The 21,084-nt window shown below is 39.7% G+C and overlaps 2 protein-coding genes across 33 annotated transcripts in view; one reads left to right on the top strand and one right to left on the bottom strand.

The window, feature by feature from the left end:
* LOC310738044 (uncharacterized protein) overlaps window positions 1–21,084 on the bottom strand; it is a 387,632-nt gene that overhangs the window by 211,553 nt on the left and 154,995 nt on the right. The window lies entirely within an intron of this gene.
* Window positions 11,579–21,084, top strand: part of LOC310738066 (NLR family CARD domain-containing protein 3-like) — a 21,465-nt gene continuing 11,959 nt past the window's right edge. For 2 of the 8 annotated variants that reach the window (XM_083562982.1, XM_083562979.1), the window contains exons 1-6: window positions 11,581–11,929; window positions 15,995–16,264; window positions 16,806–16,922; window positions 18,169–18,285; window positions 18,669–18,722; window positions 18,950–20,956. In XM_083562982.1, coding sequence (XP_083419108.1) covers window positions 16,140–16,264; window positions 16,806–16,922; window positions 18,169–18,285; window positions 18,669–18,722; window positions 18,950–20,956 — 2,420 coding nt within the window. In that variant the 5' untranslated portion in view covers window positions 11,581–11,929; window positions 15,995–16,139. Of the gene's footprint in view, window positions 11,930–15,994; window positions 16,265–16,805; window positions 16,923–18,168; window positions 18,286–18,668; window positions 18,723–18,949; window positions 20,957–21,084 lie in introns of all 8 variants that reach the window. The other 6 variants (XM_083562985.1, XM_083562978.1, XM_083562981.1 and 3 more) reach the window with 6 other exon arrangements.

The following is a 21,084-nucleotide window of genomic DNA, read 5'->3' as shown; positions in this document are numbered from 1 at the left end:
CCAAACAATCCCGGTGTTCTCATGTCAGATCCTCCTCAATAAACTCAGAAAATCATCAAATCCAACTGAGGAATTTGGGCTGAAACTGTTGTCCTCCATTTCGGCTGCTGTGTCGCAGTTTCCCTGCGGTCTTTCCACAAACTCCATTACATAGAAAACACAAACGCATATATTAACACAAACTCACCCACTTTTTTTCAGCACTGCTTGTTGTTGGACATGAATCTTACCGCTTCTGGCTGCTGTTCAACATCTTTGTGTTTTTCTCTTAAAAATGGAGTCGAGGCTGAGAAACACTTTCACTTTCGGAAAACCGAACCGACTCTTTGAACCGACACTTTGAACCGACACTTCGAACCGACTCTTTGACGAGTTGATCGCACTCCAAGTTCAGTTGAGTTGAATGAGCAAGAATTGGACATGTTGGGAATCAGACTGCAGTCCGTCGTCTGTTGTGTAACTGCGGTTCAGCAGCCGCATGTTGAAAATACACGGTTAAGCAGCCGCACTTTGTAAGACGCTTCAGAACCGCGTTTCCCTTATAAAAAGACAAAAAACAAAAATAATTTTTTTTTACAAATCTCAGTGCATTTTTAATCATGTTTTACATTCAATTTAACAAAATATTTTACAAAGAACGTCGTGAATACATTTGTGTTGCGTTAAAAGATTTGATTTCGCCCTTTTTATATTCATGTTTAATAAAATTGGTCAAGTTCATGAATAATCATAAATAATTAAGCAAATAATAAAATAAACAATGAAAGAAATCCTTGTTTCTATTCTATATTCTATATTCTATATTCTATTTTTTAAGTTTATAATAGCTATCCTATTTATACTTATTGAGAATAATATATACGAGATAAATTACTACATACATTTTGTTCCTTTTTTAAATCTCTGTACAAGATTGAATTATATGAAACGTGTTAAATAATATTCCTTTGTCTTTTTGTTCTATTAATTGTTTTTTTTTTTTTGTGTGAAAGTAATGAAAAGTATGTGATTATTTGGTTTATCCTGAAGTGTGCGTGTGTGTGTGTGTGTGTGTGTGTGTGTGTGTGTGTGTGTGTGTGTGTGTGTGTGTGTGTGTGTGTACACACTCACATTCACATATGTTGCATTGAAGTTACATTCATCTAAAAAATATTTAACAATATATAAAATGTTTAGGCTATTTTTATATGTCAAATAATAAACATAAATAAATAATATACTAAATATATATATTAATTTTAATATAAAAGTACAAGTGTAATTACTTAAAGTATATTTTAATAATAAAAAAGACTTTAATAATCTAATAAAATAATTGAATAATTAATAAATATATAAAATTGTCCAAAATAAAGAATAGTTTCTGATTACTCAAATGTATTTATTAAATGTAATCATCAATCAATGTATCAGTAACTATTTATATATCAGAGAAAAACTAATTCAACATATACAGTAACTATAAACTACAGGCATCTATATATCATATACATTATTTATCATTTACTGAGAAGTCATTCATATTTATTAAGAATATATAAATATATGAAAATGAAAGGATAAACCAAACAATCACACACTTTTAATTACTTTCATTAAAAAAACAATCAAAAATAAATAAATAAAACAAACACAAATAAATATTTATTAAATTATCTGTTACTGTTGTTGTTTGTTTATTTACATCATTTTCCAGATTAGGCATTTCATAATACAGTAAAACCGTCCGTGTGGAAACATAGCAAACATACCCTCCCCGGCGACAAGTTGATTTATATAGATTCAAACACCACAGTTACTTTTGGACATATGTAAGTGTATTTTAACGTTTAAATACATTAAATTAATAAAAGAATATACTTATTTTTATTCATAAATATATAATTAATTGTAATTAAATAAAATGTGCTGCTGCAAATGAATGCTACTGCAATGTCTCATATCACCACCAGATGATTTTTATTTAATCTCAAATGTCTATAAAAATCTATCTAATATATTTATCTGTTTTCTATCCATCCATCTATCTACAAAATAAAAAGGGAAAGTGTTCAGGTAAGGAGAAAAGGACACACACACACTAAGAGTTAAATGTAACACTGGACCCGATTGTATTTACTCAGAATTGGTGATAAAATGACTCTTGACAGTGTTGAATGTTCAGAGTAAAATGAACTCTGTGTGGAGTAAAAATGTAACACTGCTCAACACTGAATAGAGTTACTACTATTTAACACTAAAGAAAATTAACTCTTGATAGTGTCACCACAATTTAACACTGAGGGACATAAACTCTGATTTGTTAAAATTAACACCAATTATTGTTAATATTTCACTTTTGAAGTTTATTTACATTTTTATTAGTGAAAAAAATCCCACTCAGTGAGTACAATTTTAAAACCCATTTGGGGATCAAATAACTCCAGTAAGTGTCAATATTTCACTCTGTGGTTCGACTCATTTTCTCTGCTACAATGCAAAATCAACTCAGAGTTTTTTTTTTTTTTTACATTGAATACATGGAATAGAACAGAACAGAAAACAATTATTAAAACAATGTCAGGCTTAAAAACATGCACAAAAAAACAGCACATCAGCATAAAATGCCAATAGGGCACTATATGCAGTACAGAATCTGTTGTACCATATTTCATTTGAACATCAAGTGGTTTGAAATAACAGCTTGTTAACATTCACTACCTTTAAAACAGATCATCAAAACAGAGTGTTTCCATCAGTGTTCCACATAACAGTAAATTTTTCCCAGCAATAATCCTGATCTTACAAAACACTGGCATCTCACATGCTACTTGTGTACAGATAATAAAGTCGGGGTGATGCTCTGTACCATGATGTTTTATCCACTTTACAGAATAGACAACTTCTGATATTTCCACTCCTAGTTTGGAAGCCATGTCAATGCCACCTTTAAGTTCACTGAGTTCCACCATCTTCCCTGCACCAAGAGTCAATCTGTACTGGCTAAAAGACCCCCAGTGCATTGCTATACAACTCTGGTGCTTTTTGGCTAGCGTTATGATGTTTATAAAGCTTTTTAATTGTGTTTGAAAGAATTTGTGTTTAGCTTCGTAACACCCACCACATGTGCAGAATTGCTCCAATGGTTCTTCTACACTGTGGGTAATGTATCATTATGTGATGCTTTGGCAACATTTTTTTCTGGAAATCATTTTTTGAATAGCTGGTGATGTTTAATGATTAAATGTTTAAGATAAATTGTCATGCCTTCAGTTAGAGCTGGTGAAAATACAATGTTAACAATCTGCAGAAGTAAAAGCAAAAGATACCAGTGTTTATCATCTCTGCACTAAATCACTAAATAACAGAGGCATGTTGCACATCAAGCACCATGACTGGGTGGCAGTTAAACCCAAATCATTGCTTCCACCTAACAATTTGACCATTGGAGGACGGTTCTTCTGCTGATTGTAACCATAATCAAAAGCATGTATTCTACCAGCAAGATCATTAGCACTCAAAACATGATGCTGAATGTACTGCAGAACAAGTTTTACCTCCAGCTGAGCGACACCTTTCAAAATGTGGTGCATTATATCCACAGCAGAACTGTCTGCCGTGTTAAAATACCTGAGTGTATTTAACAAACACACCCGTTTGATGCCATAAAAATAAGGCAGTGTAGAGTCATCTAGTAACCTTTTACAGTGCAGAGCATGCAGCTCAGATGTTCTTAGTGCAACCTCAGGGTTATCTTCAGAAAACACAAACTGAAAACGATTTTTCTCAAGAACACAGAAACCACAGCAATATTGAGCCCTAAATGACTCCACAAACCCTAATAAGCTGTGTAAGCCATGGTAGTCCCCTGTGACTTGTACAGTTGTACCCTTAACACAACTTCCAGATACTGGATTCTTAACCCCCTCAATCTCAAGCACTTTTAGATCATGTACTAGAGGCTCGATTATAGAATTAAAACCATACTGTCTAATATCCTGTGCATGAAAGAGGGTCAATAAATGAATATTATTCACTGAGGAGTTCAAAATAGGGGGAAATTCCTTAATGTACAATATATAGCACCCAATTTGTGTATAGCTTTTTTGGAACCCAAATAATTAGCCGTCTCAAAATCATAATAAAATAACTGAATTTGTAAGGCATCTTTTTCTGTGTAAAATAAAGGATTACTTTTAAAATGTGCTGCATCACTTATGTCAATATAAACGTCTTCCTTTGAAACATGCCTGTGTTTAAACAAATCAATAAGATAAGGGTAAATTGACTTCAGTGTTTCTAAATAACCCAGCCATTAGGGGGGCACAAGCCAGGGTACTTTTAGTGCCGGTCCCAAGCCCGGGTAAATGGGGAGGGTTGCGTTAGGAAGGGCATCCAGCGTAAAACATGTGTCAAATCAAATATGCGGATCACAAATGAGAATTTCATACCGGATCGGTCGAGGCCCGGGTTTACAACGACCGCCACAGGTATCGTTAGCCGACAGGGTACCGGTGGAAATTGGGCTACTGTTGGTCGAAAGAGGAGAAGGAGAGGAGGAAGACGTCTACAGAGACGGCAGGAAAAGGAGCAGTGCAGGAGAGTAGAGGTTCGGGTTGGTACTTTAAATGTTGGTACTATGACGGGTAAAGGGAGAGAGGAAGCTGATATGTTGGAGAGGAGAAAAGTAGATATGCTGTGTGTTCAGGAGACCAAGTGGAAAGGGAGTAAGGCCAGGAACATTGGAGGTGGATTTAAACTGTTTTATCATGGTGTGGATGGGAAGAGAAATGGTGTAGGGGTGATTCTGAAGGAAGAGTACAGTAAGAGTGTAGTGGAGGTGAAGAGAGTTTCTGATAGGGTGATGATCGTGAAGGTGGAGGTTGAAGGGATGATGATAAATGTCATCAGTGCCTATGCTCCACAAGTTGGCTGTGAGATGGAGGAGAAGGAAAGATTCTGGAGTGAATTAGATGAAGTGGTAGATGGTGTACCTAGGAAAGAACGATTGGTGATTGGGGCAGACTTTAATGGGCATGTAGGTGAAGGGAACAGAGGTGATGAGGAGGTGATGGGTAGGAATGGTTTTAAGGAGAGGAATGTGGAAGGGCAGATGGTGGTAGATTTTGCTAAAAGGATGGAAATGGCAGTGGTGAACACGTATTTTAAGAAGAAGGAGGATCATAGGGTGACGTATAAGAGTGGAGGAAGGTGCACACAGGTGGATTATGTTCTGTGTAGGAGATGCAACCTGAAGGAGATTGGAGACTGTAAGGTGTTGGCGGGGGACAGTTTAGCTAGACAGCATCGGATGGTGGTCTGTAGGATGGTTTTGGAGGCGGAGAAGAAGAGGAGGAAAGTAAGGATTGAAAGAAGAATAAGATGGTGGAAACTGAAAGAGGAAGAGTGTAGTGTGAGGTTCAGGGAAGAGGTCAGACAGGGGCTTGGTGGTGGTGAAGAGGTGCCGGATGATTGGGCAATTACTGCAGGAGTGATGAGGAAGGCAGCTAGAAAAGTACTTGGTGTGACATCTGGAAATAGAAAGCAAGACAAGGAGACGTGGTGGTGGAATGAGGAAGTGCAGGAGAGCATTAGGGGAAAGAGGTTGGCAAAACAGAAGTGGGATCAACAGAGTGATGAGAAAAGTAGGCAGGAGTACAAGGAGATGCGGCAGCAGGTTAAAAGGGATGTGGCGAAAGCCAAGGAAAAGGCATATGAGGAGCTGTATAAGAGGTTGGACACTAAGGAAGGAGAAAAGGATTTATACCGATTGGCCAGGCAGAGGGACCGAGCTGGGAAGGATGTACTGCAAGTTAGAGCAATAAAGGATGGAGAGGGAAATGTGTTGACTAGTGAGGAGAGTGTGTTGAGAAGATGGAGGGAGTATTTTGAGCAGCTGATGAATGAGGAAAATCAGAGAGAGAGAAGGTTGGAGGATATGGAGTTGGTGAAGCAGGATGTAGATAGGATTAGTAAGGAGGAAGTGAGAGCAGCGATTAAGAGGATGAAGAATGGAAAGTCAGTTGGACCAGATGACATACCGGTAGAAGAGTGGAAATGTTTAGGAGAGATGGCAGTGGAGTTTTTAACCAGATTGTTTAACAGGATTCTGGAAGGGGAGAGGATGCCTGAGTGTGCTGGTACCAATCTTTAAGCATAAGGGAGATGTGCAGACCTGCAGTAACTACAGGGGAATTAAGTTGATCAGTCACACCATGAAGTTATGGGAAAGAGTAGTGGAAGCCAGGCTGAGAGAAGAGGTGACCATCTGTGAGCAACAGTATGGTTTCATGCTGAGGAAGAGCACCACAGATGCCTTATTTGCTTTGAGGATGTTGATGGAGAAGTATAGAGAAGGACAGAAGGAGCTGCATTGTGTATTTGTGGATTTAGAGAAAGCGTACGACAGGGTGCCAAGAGAGGAGTTGTGGTATTGTATGAGGAAGTCTGGTGTGTCAGAGAAGTATGTGAGGGTGGTGCAGGACATGTATGAGGACAGTGTGACGGCAGTGAATTGTGCAGTAGGTACGACAGACTGCTTCAGGGTGAAGGTTGGACTGCATCAAGGATCGGCCCTGAGCCCTTTCCTGTTTGCAGTGGTGATGGACAGGTTGACGGACGAGGTCAGACAGGAGTCTCCCTGGACTATGATGTTTGCAGATGATATTGTGATTTGTGGTGAGAGTAGAGAGCAGGTTGAGAAGAGCCTGGACAGGTGGAGATATGCGCTGGAGAGAAGGGGAATGAAAGTCAGTAGGAGTAAGACAGAGTACATGTGTGTGAATGAGAGGGAGGGCAGTGGAGTGATGCGGTTGCAGGGAGAAGAGGTGGAGAAGGTGGAGGAGTTCAGGTACCTGGGGTCAACAGTGCAAAGTAATGGAGAGTGTGTTAGAGAAGTAAAGAAAAGAGTGCAGGCAGGGTGGAGTGGGTGGAGAAAAGTGACAGGAGTGATTTGTGATAGTAGGGTATCTGCAAGAATGAAAGGGAAAGTTTATAGGACTGTGGTGAGACCTGCGATGTTGTATGAATTAGAGACAGTGGCATTGAGTAAAAGACAGGAGACGGAGCTGGAGGTAGCAGAGCTGAAGATGTTAAGGTTTTCATTGGGAGTGACGAGGATGGACAAGATTAGAAATGAGTTTATTAGAGGGACAGCACATGTAAGATGTTTTGGTGACAAGGTGAGGGAGGCGAGATTGAGATGGTTTGGACATGTGCAGAGAAGGGACATGAATTATATTGGTAGAAAAATGCTGAAGATGTAGCCACCAGGTAGGAGGAAAAGAGGAAGGCCAAGGAGGAGGTTCATGGATGTGGTGAGGGTAGACATGCAGGTAGTTGGTGTGAAAGAGGCAGATGTAGAGGACAGGGCGGTATGGAGACGGATGATCCGCTGTGGCGACCCCTAATGGGAGCAGCCGAAAAAAGAAGAAGAAGAAGAAGACTTCAGTGTTTCTAAAAGGGGAATATAAGCACATTTATCTGTAACAACAACTTGATCAAATGTTCCAGTGGTTTTATTACTCCTACTATCAAATCTTTTGCTGAGCACTGTTTGATTCTGAATCTCAAAAACGACTTCCTCCATAGATGAAACAAAACAGTAGACTGAATTAATTCAGCAATTTTTAGTTGTGTAACAGCAGATGCACACATCCAAAGTGCTCTTATTTGACTTTAACAATACAGATGTTGTGGCCACCTCTCCAACACTGACATCTGATCAAGTGCTTGAGCACTAATTTGTCCTTCTGCCTCAGCAGTCTCACGGGTGTCAGTGGTGTCAGAATTCTGGTCACTTTGCTCAGTGTGTTTTGTTTTCAACTGTTTTCTAAAACCTGTAAAAGTAGCAAACACAGAACTACACCCTGTCAAACACAGCCTGACAAACAAAACACTTAATGAGTGCAGAATAACTTATGGTACTGTGCTAAGCAGCCTTGCTCTGACCTCAGCAACATGAGAACTCTCTTTCACTTTGCCAACATCTATGTTGTACACAGTGGTCTGAAGGAAAGTGTACATGTTGTGTAGCATAATGTTGTAGTAGTAGGCCTCCTTCAGTCGTAGATGACCATGGATATCGCGCCCTAAGAGATCGTAGTGTTGCTTCTGAGGCAGCATCTTAAAGGCGAGGCTTGTAAGAGGCTTGTAATGTTTTAAGAGGAGCCAAAAACAAAGTGTGCCATAATCAACTCGTCAAAGGCACCAAGAGCAGAGGCTGACTTGCATGGAATGGCTGATCAAGAACGATGAAGTACTGGTGAACTGAATTCTTCTGAGGTCCCACGGCCAGGAGGTAGGGCTGAGCAATAGCTGTGATTTCTCACAAATGCTCCTCAATGTTTGTTCCACTCTAAGAAAACCATGCAAATTAAAAAGAACCATCACCGATATGTTAAATGTAAAACAGAAAAAACCAACAAACAGACAAACAACCAAACAAACCTTCTTGAAGACAACAAGGTGCTTCTCTGCTTGAGAGGCAGACACCTTTCCTGATCTTTTCTGGCCTTGGACAGAAGGTGGGATCAGATGCAAGAGAAGTATTAGAGAAGAAAGGTCACTTTCCCAACCTGTATAAACACATGAACATTAAAAATGTGTGAGGACTAAATCTTTCACCCTTAAAGGAGAAGTTCACATCCAGAACAATCCTATTTACAGATAATAGATAACAGATTTACAGATAACAGACACCCCCATGTCATCCAAGATATTCATGTCTTTCTTTCTTCAGTCGTAAAGAAATAGTTTTTTTCAGGAAAACATTTTGAGGATTTCTGTCCATATAGTGAACTTCTATGGTTGCAGCTCTAGAACATAGATTGTTAAAAAAAAATGTTTAAAGTCAATGTCTATGCTTTTTAACCTCAAACGCTCATCTTGTCGAGCTCTGCATCAACAATGTGTATTCCAGTTTAAGACAGTTAGGGTATGTCGAAAAACTCCCAACTCATTTTCTCCTTCAACTTCAAAATCATCCTACATCTCTGCAGAAGTACAGACACAGTGAAGCATTTGAGGTTAAAAAGTATAGAAATTGTCAATTTTTTAGAAAAGAACCTATAGTTTCGGTAGATAAAAGACTCTTCTACCATCCAACACATAAAAATGCTGATTCCCCTCGTTGTGACATCAGATAATTCAACAGTAAAATAACTAAAACATTAATAGGATATAACAATGCTGATTGCAACTGAAAAACTAAAACTAATTAAATTAGAGAACTGTCATAATTTAAGGTTTAGCTATTGTGGCTGAAAAGTGCAAAACACATTAACAAATATAGAAGCACATTTAAAGTGTACAAATGTATTGTCCTTATTGTGGATTCAAAAGGACCCTGTGTACTTCTGTACCCGGACGGCTCCGAGGTCATTAATGTTCCTGGGACCCCGAGGCCTTTTATACTGAAGGACTATAAAACAGAAACTGGAAAACCTTATGCAAGGATAAATGAGTTTATTTGCAGAAGGAAGCACTTTGAAGGTTAGTTTGCCAGAATGAAAGTATTGTTTATGTTTCGGGTAATAACATGGTTTGTTCTGTGTCTAGGAGAACAGGAAGTCAGTTCAGAATCAGATACAGAAGTTATCATAAGGACACAAAATCCTGAGAGATCTAACCTGACTGACACACTGCTGATAACAAAAAAATAACATTTTTTTCTTCAATTCTGCTGAAGTTTGCTTTAGTTCATTATTATTATTTTTACTTAATTTATATTCATGCTTCAGTTTTTATCCTTATTTCCAAGTCTGTTTATGTTTATAATAATTATGAAGAGACTCAGGTCATCTGGTCCAACCGACTTTCCACTCTTTATCCTCTTAAGCTCTGCTCTCACTTCCTCCTTACTAATCCTATCCACTTTCTGCCTTACCATCTCCACACCATCCAACCTTCTTTCTCTCTCATTTTCCTGCTCAAATCAGCTGCTTAAAATACTCCCTCCATCTTCTCAACACACTCTCCTCATTAGTTAACACATTTCCATCTCCATCCTTTATTGCTCTAACTTGCAGCACATCCTTCCCAGCTCGGTTTCTCTGCCTGGCCAATCACTACAAATCCTTTTCTCCTTCTTTAGGGTCCAACTTCTCATACAGCTCCTTATATGCCTATGCGGCACATCTCCTTGTACTCCTGCCTACTTTTATTATCTCTCTCAATCCCAATTCTGTTTCTCCAACCTCTTTCTCCTTATATGTTCCAGCACTTCCTCATTCCACCACCATGTCTCTTTTTCCTCCTTTCTATTTTCAGATGTCACACCAAGTGTGTTTCTCGCTGTCTTCCTCATCACTTATGCAATAGATGCCCAATCATCCAGCTTGTCTTCACCACCACAGAGACCCTGTCTGACCTCTTCCCTGAACCTCACACTACAGTCTTCCTCCTTAAGTTTCCAGAGCTTATCGTAAGTTATCATAAGGACACAAAATCCTGAGAGATCTAACCTGACTGACACACTGCTGATAACAAAAAAATAAAAAAATTTTCTTCAATTCTGCTGAAGTTTGCTTTAGTTCATTATTATTATTTTTACTTAATTTATATTCATGCTTCAGTTTTTATCCTTATTTCCAAGTCTGTTTATGTTTATAATAATTATGAAGAGACTCATGCAGGCCATGGGCAAGTTTAAATTCTCTCTTTCTCCCCTGATTCTAACCTGACAGCTCCTTTTACACAGTCAGTAAGTTTTAATAACATGTTTTAGTAGGTGAATTTTGTCTGGTTGGAACCAGTAGACCAAAGGAGACTGAAATTGTTTTTGGGCAGCAAAAAAACTTGGAAATAAGGACAAAGAATACTGAAGCTTAAAATTAAAGTTAATTAAAATACTGAATTTGTAAATCTTTGTTTTCAATTATATGATACACGTTTGTCATGTTTTACCACAATATTCATGATGTGAAATTGACACCATACACCATACTTAGTCCTTCTTAGGCTGTACTCTGGCGTCTATAGGGGGTTTTTGTGAGAAAATTGATGTTCAAAGTCCAGTTGTTTCCTTTAAAGTGTAATAAAGTCGTAATGCTTCGTCACAGTTCTCTGGCCACTGTAATCGAGGATGTTGCATGACCACGTGGTATCATCATTGTGGAGGGTTTGGCTGTTTGTAATTTGATTGCAGATGCTGGAAGCACAGACTGGTGGGGCTGTGGAGGAACTGACTTCTGCAGAAGCTGCTGCTTTGTTTCATTATTTACTTTCTTTGGTGTTTGTGTGTGTGTTTACTGATTAGTAGAAATACAAGATGATGTCAAACTCAGTGAACACGTTCTACAGTGGACTCAGACATAAAAGTAGAACAGGCTTTTCTACTCATTAAAACGTATGTCCAAACTTGCTTTTATATGTTTAATAACATTTATAATTAAATATGACACATTTGACAACTTTTATTGATAGTACCACAAAATTGGAAGTTGGCTGTTAATTAGGAAGTACTCGTTTGAGGACACTGGGACTTATGATGGTAAGATCGCTTATGAAATGAGAATCTAAAAGTAAGGGCATAAAAATTTTGAAAAGGTTTGAGAAGAAACCTTTTTTCAGGACCCACTTTCACATTCGGCACCAGTGGGACAGTATGGAGTTCAGGATGGAGCAGTTTCTAAAGGGAGAAAAAGGCTGACTTTCCTCTCCTCCACAACATCTCCACTACATGCTGTTATTAATCACAGCACTTTCTCTTTTAGTTCTTGATCATTAAAGTGAACTTGATGGAGTGCGATTAAAATAATTCCGTTTCCAACTCGTCAAAGAGTCGCTTCAAAGTGTCGATTCAAAGAGTCGAGTCGGTTTTCCGAAAGTGAAAGCGTTTCTCAGCCTCGACTGCATTTGGAGGAGTGGTTGGAAAAACACAAAGATCTTCAACAGCAGCCAGAAGCAGTGAGATTCATGTTCAACAACAAGCAGTGCTGAAGAAAAGCTGGTGAGTTTTTCCTAGAAATGACTTTCTATTGGAATAATGCGTTTGTGTTTTCTATGTAATGGAGTTTGTGGAAAGATCGATCGATCTGTCTCTCTATCTATCTATCTATCTATCTATCTATCTATCTATCTATCTATCTATCTATCTATCTATCTATCTATCTATCTATCTATCTATCTATCTATCTATCTATCTATCTATCTATCTATCTATCTACAGTGGTGTAAAAAAGTGTTTTGTTCTAATTTTTTTGCATGTTTTACACTTTAATGTTTCAGATCATCAAACTAATTTAAATATACAGTGGGGAAAATAAGTATTTGAACACCCTGCTATTTTGCAAGTTCTCCCACTTAGAAATCATGGAGGGGTCTGAAATTGTCATTGTAGGTGCATGTCCACTGTGAGAGACATAATCTAAAAAAAAAAATCCAGAAATCACAATATATGATTTTTAAACTATTTATTTGTATGATTCAGCAAATAAGTATTTGAACACCTGTCTATCAGCTAGAATTCTGACCCTCAAAGACCTGTTAGTCTGCCTTTAAAATGTCCACCTCCACTACATTTATTATCCTAAATTAGATGCACCTGTTTGAGGTCTTTAGCTGCATAAAGACACCTGTCCACCCCATACAATCAGTAAGAATCCAACTACTAACATGGCCAAGACCAAAGAGCTGTCCAAAGACACTAGCGACGAAATTGTACACCTCCACAAGGCTGGAAAGGGCTACGGGGAAATTGCCAAGCAGCTTGGTGAAAAAAGGTCCACTGTTGGAGCAATCATTATAAAATGGAAGAAGCTAAACATGACTGTCAATCTCCCTCGGACTGGGGCTCCATTAAGGATCTCACCTCGTGGGGTCTCAATGATCCTAAGGAAGGTGAGAAATCAGCCCAGAACTATACGGGAGGAGCTGGTCAATGACCTGAAAAGAGCTGGGACCACCGTTTCCAAGGTTACTGTTGGTAATACACTAAGACGTCATGGTTTGAAATTATGCATGGCACGGAAGGTTCCCCTGCTTAAACCAACACATGTCCAGGCACGTCTTAAGTTTGCCAATGACCATTTGGATGATCCAGAGGAGTCATGGGAGAAAGTCATGTGGTCAGATGAGACCAAAATAGAACTTTTGGGTCATAATTCCACTAAACGTGTTTGGAGGAAGAAGAATGATGAGTACCATCCCAAGAACACCATCCCTACTGTGAAGCATGGGGGTGGTAGCATCATGCTTTAGGGGGTGTTTTTCTGCACATGGGACAGGGCGACTGCACTGTATTAAGGAGAGGATGACCGGGGCCATGTATTGCGAGATTTTGGGGAACAACCTCCTTCCCTCAGTTAGAGCATTGAAGATGGGTCGAGGCTGGGTCTTCCAACATGACAATGACCCGAAGCACACAGCCAGGATAACCAAGGAGTGGCTCTGTAAGAAGCATATCAAGGTTCTGGCTTGGCCTAGCCAGTCTCCAGACCTAAACCCAATAGAGAATCTTTGGAGGGAGCTCAAACTCCGTGTTTTTTCAGCGACAGGCCAAAAACCTGACCGATCTAGACAAGATCTATGTGGAGTAGTGGGCCAAAATCCCTCCTGCAGTGTGTGCAAACCTGGTGAAAACTACAGGAAACGTTTGACCTCTGTAATTGCAAACAAAGGCTACTGTACCAAATATTAACATTGACTTTCTCAGGTGTTCAAATACTTATTTGCAGCTGTATCATGCAAATAAATAGTAAAAAAATCATACACTGTGATTTCTGGATTTTTTTTTTTTAGATTATGTCTCTCACAGTGGACATGCACCTACGAAGACAATTTCAGACCCCTCCATGATTTTTAAGTGGGAGAACTTGCAAAATAGCAGGGTGTTCAAATACCTATTTTCCTCACTGTATTTGTAAAAGATAGCATAAGTGAACATAACATGCAGTTTTAAATAAAATATTTTATTATTGAGAGAAAACAAAATCCAAAACTACATGGCCCTGTGTGAAAAAGTGTTTGCCCCTATACCTAATAACTGGTTGGGCCACCCTTAGCAGCAACAACTGCAATCAAGCGTTTGCGATAACTTGCAATGAGTCTGTTACAGCGATGTGGAGGAATTTTGCTCCACTCATCTATGCAGAATTGTTGTAATTCAGCCACATTGGAGCGTTTTTCAGCATGATCTACCTAAACTAATTTCTAATTTCTAACTAAACTAATTTCTAATGCTGTCCTTCATCATCACTCCCAATGAACATCTCAACATCTTCAGCTCTGCTACCTTCAGCTCCACCTCCTGTCTTTTACTCAATGACACTGTCTCTAATCCATACAACATCTCAGGTCATCTGGTCCAACCGACTTTCCACTCTTTATCCTCTTAAGCTCTGCTCTCACTTCCTCCTTACTAATCCTATCCACTTTCTGCCTTACCATCTCCACACCATCCAACCTTTTTTCTCTCTCATTTTCCTGCTCAAATCAGCTGCTTAAAATACTCCCTCCATCTTCTCAACACACTCTCCTCATTAGTTAACACATTTCCATCTCCATCCTTTATTGCTCTAACTTGCAGCACATCCTTCCCAGCTCGGTTTCTCTGCCTGGCCAATCACTACAAATCCTTTTCTCCTTCTTTAGGGTCCAACTTCTCATACAGCTCCTTATATGCCTATGCGGCACATCTCCTTGTACTCCTGCCTACTTTTATTATCTCTCTCAATCCCAATTCTGTTTCTCCAACCTCTTTCTCCTTATATGTTCCAGCACTTCCTCATTCCACCACCATGTCTCTTTTTCCTCCTTTCTATTTTCAGATGTCACACCAAGTGTGTTTCTCGCTGTCTTCCTCATCACTTATGCAATAGATGCCCAATCATCCAGCTTGTCTTCACCACCACAGAGACCCTGTCTGACCTCTTCCCTGAACCTCACACTACAGTCTTCCTCCTTAAGTTTCCACCTTATTCTTCTTTCAGTCCTCACTCTCCTCCTCTTTCTCTTCACCTCTAAAACCATCCTACAGAACACAATCTGATGCTGTCTATCTACACTGTCCCCTGCCAACACCTTACAGTCTCCAATCTCCTTCAGGTTACATCTTCTACATAAAACATAGTCCACCTGTGTGCCCCTCCCTCCACTCCTTTATGTCACCCTATGCTCCTCATTCTTCTTAAAATAAGTTCATAACTGCCATTTCCATCATTTTAGCTAAATCTACCACCATCTGCCCTTCAACATTCCTCTCCTTAAGACCATACCTACCCATCACCTCCTCATCACCTCTGTTCCCTTCACCTACATGCCCATTTAAATCTGCCCCAATCACCAATTGCTCATTCCTAGTTACACCATCTACCATTTAATCTAACTCACTTCAGAACTTTTCTTTCTCACAACCCACTTGTGGAGCATAAGCACTGATGACATTTAATATCACCCCTTCAACTTCCAGCTTCATCACTCTATCAGAAACTCTCTTCACCGCACTACACTCTTACTGTACTCTTCCTTCAGAATCACCCCTACACCATTTCTCTTTACATCCACACCATGATAAAACAGTTTAAACACATCCAATGTTCCTGCTCTTACTCTCTTTCCACTTGGTCTCCTGAACACACAACATATCTACCTTTCTCCTCTCCATCATATCAGCTCCCTCTCTTACTTTACCAGTCATAGTACCAACATTTAAAGTACCAACCCGAACTTCCACTTTCCTACACTTCTCCTTTCCCTGCCGTCTCTGTAGACGTCTTCCTCCTCTACTTCTCCTCCTTTGGCCAACAGTAGCCCAATTTCCACCGGTACCCTGTTGTTAACGATACCTGTTATGGTCTTTTTTAACTCTTGCCTCGACCGATCCGGTATAAATCTCTGATTTCTACTAGATCCTAATTTTTCCAAGGTTTTGTGCAACCCTAATGGCTGGGTTAACATTAAAGACTATATAATTTCTTTTAATCATCAGAATATCTCTATTTTTTGTCAGGTTATTGCTATTATAACTGTTATTGTTATGTTGTTATATATGCTGTTTAGGTGCATTTGTTTACAGGGAACTCTCACCTGGACCAAGATTGCAGCAGCATTGGCGTATCGCAGCAACGGACCAAAGCAGCCAATGAGGCGTTTGTGTCTATGTCTATGGCTTTCACCTCTAATGGGACTTTAGAGGAAGATTTTCAACCAGTTTTAACTGCATGTTTGTTTTTGCGTTTTCTAGTAATGTGATTGATTCCAGCAGAAGAGATCGGCATCTTCAGCATTTAAAAATGGAGATCCCTGATCAGGGGACAGATCACATGACCTCACCCTCAAAAGACTGGTAACCTGCCATGTTCTAGTATTTTGCTAATGAACTGTTCATATCTGCATTATGGAGTTTCTGTAGAAATAATAACTAATATTTATGGTAAGAATAAATCTTTAGCACTCACTTAAAAAAAGTGGATGATGAAATGATGTCCCACAACTGCTTATTTTTTGCCTTTTGATTAGTTTTTGTATTTATACTCCCATGTTTCCATTGTCTCTTTGTGAAGACCTGTTTGTTCCTGCTCTTAGCCTATTCCAGGCATGGTAGCATGTGGATATAAGCAGCACTATGTAGATCTGCTACTATTAGCATTCCGTTGTATTTAAAGTTAAATGAAACAAGGGTGTGGCTTTTTAAGGAACTATACTGCAGGGGTGTTTGTTCCCTGTTCACAATCTGTGTTCTGTATGCTACTATTCCTAGTGTGTAAGAAGTGAGAAAGATTATAATAAATTTTAAACAGAAATATTGTGATTATACCTTAGTATATTTTATACCTTATTATTATACCGAAATTATGTCTCATATCCATTTCTATCATTTTAAACAGTAAAGGAAAGAGAAAGAGATCACACTCCCCAGAACACAGCTGTGTCTCCATGAAGAGTGATCGGTCTATGGGTTATCCTCTCTACTTCAGAAATGAAAACCCCTCACCTGTACACAGGTAACATCTCTGTCAGGTGGCAACCACGAGTCGGAAACGAAAGAAACTCTGTCATGTTTATGGAATCATTCAGCACACAAACAGAGGACAGGGAGTGTTATGAAATGTAATGCTGGTTTGGTCTTTGATGCGGGTATAATCCTTTAAGGAAGTATAATCCATTTAGGAAAGTATTATCCATAAGGAAGGTAATGTCCGTAAGGAAACGGGTAAACGGGGAAAGTGAGGGTAATCCGTAGGACATGAAGAAGGGGTAGGAACCAGCGGGGAAACTCAGCACATAAATAAACTCGCAATGTCCTGCCGCTGCCCATTTCCATTATTTACCTGTTTTTTTGCTGAAGTTTAAGATACAGGACGTGTTTACACACTTAAATTCAGGCAGTTTTGCAGCCAATATTATTAAATATGTTTGTGTGTTTTTATGGAAGATTGCTGATGATTTGTGTGGTGTGGGAGTGGAGCATTGTGGTGGGGTTACAATAGGAATCTTGTCCAGGGTTCCAAATGCTACAAACTGACCTGTTACGCAGAACGTAACAGACCCCGGAGAGAGAGAGAGAGAGAGAGAGAGAGAGAGAGAGAGAGAGAGAGAGAGAGAGAGAGAGAGAGAGAGAGAAAGAGAGAGAGAGAGAGAGGGAGGGAGGGATGGATGGAGGGATGGATGGATGGATGGATACCGGGCAGAGCTGATGGTGTGTATGCAGGTTATGCTTTGGTGTGAAGGAAAGATGTGCGTTTTTAGCGAGTGTGTGTGTGTGTGTGTCCCGGCGTGAGTACAAGGAAAGATGTGAGTTACTGAGAGTGTGTGTGTCGGCGTGAATACGAGGAAAGAAAGATGCGTGTTACCGTAAGTGTGTGAGACCATTTCAGTGTCGATCTGTTCGGTATTTACCTGCACCTGGTCTCCGCGCCGCACCGAAAAGTCACGTGACCACACACACACCACACGTGTGCCTATCTGGTGTTTTTTTTGTTTTGTTACAGAAAATCTGCAAACTGTTCTCAGAAAGTATATGTCCACACAGGCGCTTATTTATTTAATTGAAAGGCAACATTGCTGTCATAAAATCGCACAAACTAACATCACAATTGTGATACAATTAATTGTGCAAGACTATTTAAAGTTAAATGTAACAAATTTAAGGAGTTAACAGAAATATTGTGATACCTTATGATACAAATTCATCTACACATTTTTAACACTGAAATTCTGTCTCATGTCCATTTCTATCATTTTTAACAGTAAACAAAAGAGAAAGAGATCAAACTCCCCAGAACCCAGCTGTGTCTCCATGAAGAGTGATCGGTCTATGGAACCTCCTTGCAACTTCAGAACTGGAATCTTCTCACCTGTACACAGGTAACATCCCATAATTCTCATAGTTAAAATCACAGTTAATGACTAAAGCTGGAATTCTGATCTATTATATAATTTTCATCTTTTACTCTGAAATCCAAATGTCTTCAGTGTCGAGCAAAAATCCAAAGAATTGGACTCCCTGTTCCAATACTTTTTAGAGGTTTGTGTGGGAAGAATAGAAAAGTAGGAAAAAGTGGGAAATGAAAACAGGGAGCACATTTAATTCTCCAGGTGCACAATGTTGGAGTTGTATTCAGCTCTGTGTTCTCCAAGTGTTCCTGCTCTCACTACAATTATTGTAGTACAATTTGTGTTCAGGTTTTGACTCCAGTATTAAAGTGAGGAACGTTGAGATCTTTAACACTTGTTGTTTTTGTTCCCAGTGTTCTACAGAAGGCAGGAGACAGAAGAGAGAAGAACATCATCACAGCTACAGGGTACGATCAAAACCAACACCATGACTGTGACACTGACACACTGCTATTCTAAAGCTCTCTGCTGTTAGGAACTACAGAGTGATTAGATGATAGAAAACCTCCAGTAGAATAAAGTAAATCCACAGTGAGAACATCATAAAGATCTATCTAGCAGAAAAAATGTGAACTTCTACTCTAATTATTGGAGCCCATGTCTCACCATGTCTTCCTTATTCACCCTGTCACAGACACGACCCAGAATCCACTGCTGCAGATGAATTTCAGAAGAAGTTCAAGTTCAATCTGATGAAGAAGTTTCAGTGTTTGAATGGATTGATGCTAAAGCAGGAAAACCGAACACCCCTGAATGAGATCTACACAGAGCTCTACATCACAGAGGGAGACAGTGGAGACGTCAACAAAGAACATGAGGTGAAACAGATCGAGGCAGCATCCAGGAGGAACCCAACTGAGGACACACCAATTAAATGCAGTGACATCTTTAAACCCCTAACTGAACAAGACAAAGCCATCAGGAGAGTTCTGACAAAACCCTTATCTGAACAAGATGAAGAACCCATCAGGAACATTCTGACAAAGCTCTTATCTGAACAAGATGAAGAACCCAACAGGAACGTTCTGAAAAAGCTCTTATCTGAACAAGATGAAGAACGCATCAGGGACGTTCTGAAAAAGCTCTTATCTGAACAACATGAAGAACCCATCAGGAATGTTCTGAAAAAGCTCTTATCTGAACAAGATGAAGAACCCATCAGGAGAGTTCTGACTAAGGGAGTAGCTGGAATTGGAAAAACAGTCTCTGTGCAGAAGTTTGTTCTGGACTGGGCTGAAGGGAAAACAAATCAGGACGTCCACCTCATAGTCCCACTTCCTTTTAGAGAGCTAAATTTGATGAAGGAGCAGAAACTGAGTCTGATGGAGCTACTTCAAGGGTTTTTTAAGGAGATGAAAGATATGGACATTTCCAGGTTGGAGAAGGTTTTGTTCATTTTTGATGGTTTGGATGAGTGTCGTTTATCTCTGGATTTCCAGAAGACAGTAAAAGTGTGTGATGTAACTGAATCAGCACCAGTGCATGTGCTGCTGATAAACCTGATCAAAGGAAACCTGCTTCCATCTGCTCTCATCTGGATCACCTCCAGACCAGCAGCAGCTGATCAAATCCCCTCTGAGTGTGTCCATCGAGTCACAGAGGTACGAGGGTTCAATGACCCTCAGAAGGAGGAGTACTTCAGGAAGAGGATCAGTGATCAGAACCTGGCCAATAAGATCATCACACACCTGAAGTCATTAAGAAGCCTCTACATCATGTGCCACATCCCAGTGTTCTGCTGGATTTCAGCTGCTGTTCTAGAGAGAATGTTGGGTAAAGCAGAGAGTGGAGAGATCCCCAAGACTCTGACTCAAATGTACACACACTTCCTCACCATTCAGACCAATATCATAAGAGAGAAGTACCTACAGAAGCAGGAGAGCGATGAAGAAATGCTTCTCAAACTGGGGAAACTGGCTTTCCAGCAGCTGAAGAAACAAAACCTGATCTTCTATGAGGAAGACCTGAGAGAGTGTGGCATTGATGTGACAGAAGCAGCAGTGTATTCAGGTGTGTGTACGCAGATCTTCAGAGAGGAGTTTGGACTTCACCAGAGTAAAGTGTACTGCTTTGTCCATCTGAGCATTAAGGAACATCTCGCAGCTCTGTATGTGCACCTGACCTTCATGAAGGAACAGAGAAATGTTCTTAAACAGAATCAGGTCTGTAGGACACTTTCAGATGTTCACAGGCGTGCTGTAGATCAAGCTTTAGACATTCAGACTGGACATCTGGATCTTTTCCTCCGCTTTCTTCTGGGTCTCTCACTCGAGTCCAATCAGAAACTTCTACATTCCTTAGTAACACAGACAGGAATTAGCTCCCAGAACAAAGAGAAAACAGTTCAGTACATCAAGAAGAAGATCAGTAAAGATTATCCTGCAGAGAAATCCATCAATCTGCTCCACTGTCTGAATGAACTGGGTGATGATTCTCTAGTGGAGGAAATCCAGCAGTATCTAAAATCTGGAGCAAAAAGTGAACTTTCTCCTTCACAGTGGTCTGCTCTGGTGTTTGTGTTACTGACATCAACACAGGATCTGGAGGAATTTGACCTGAATAAATACATCACTCCAGATAAGATCAGAGATGAGATTCTTGTGAGAGTGATGCCTGTGATTGCAGCATCCAGAAAAGCAATGTAAGTGAAGCTGAATGAAATTGTTCTACTGTTACAGTGTTGAGAACAAATCAAAGGTCTGAGCTGTTCAGATGAATCGAACTCTGCAGGACTCTTTAGACTTTTTCCTTTTTCCTCTTAGAAACCTT

Source organism: Silurus aristotelis, assembly GCF_946808225.1.
Source record: "Silurus aristotelis genome assembly, chromosome: 15".
NCBI classification, from domain to species: Eukaryota; Metazoa; Chordata; class Actinopteri; order Siluriformes; family Siluridae; genus Silurus; species Silurus aristotelis.
The sequence above is the reverse complement of the archived record's forward strand: the minus strand, read 5'-3'. Positions and strand labels throughout refer to the sequence as shown.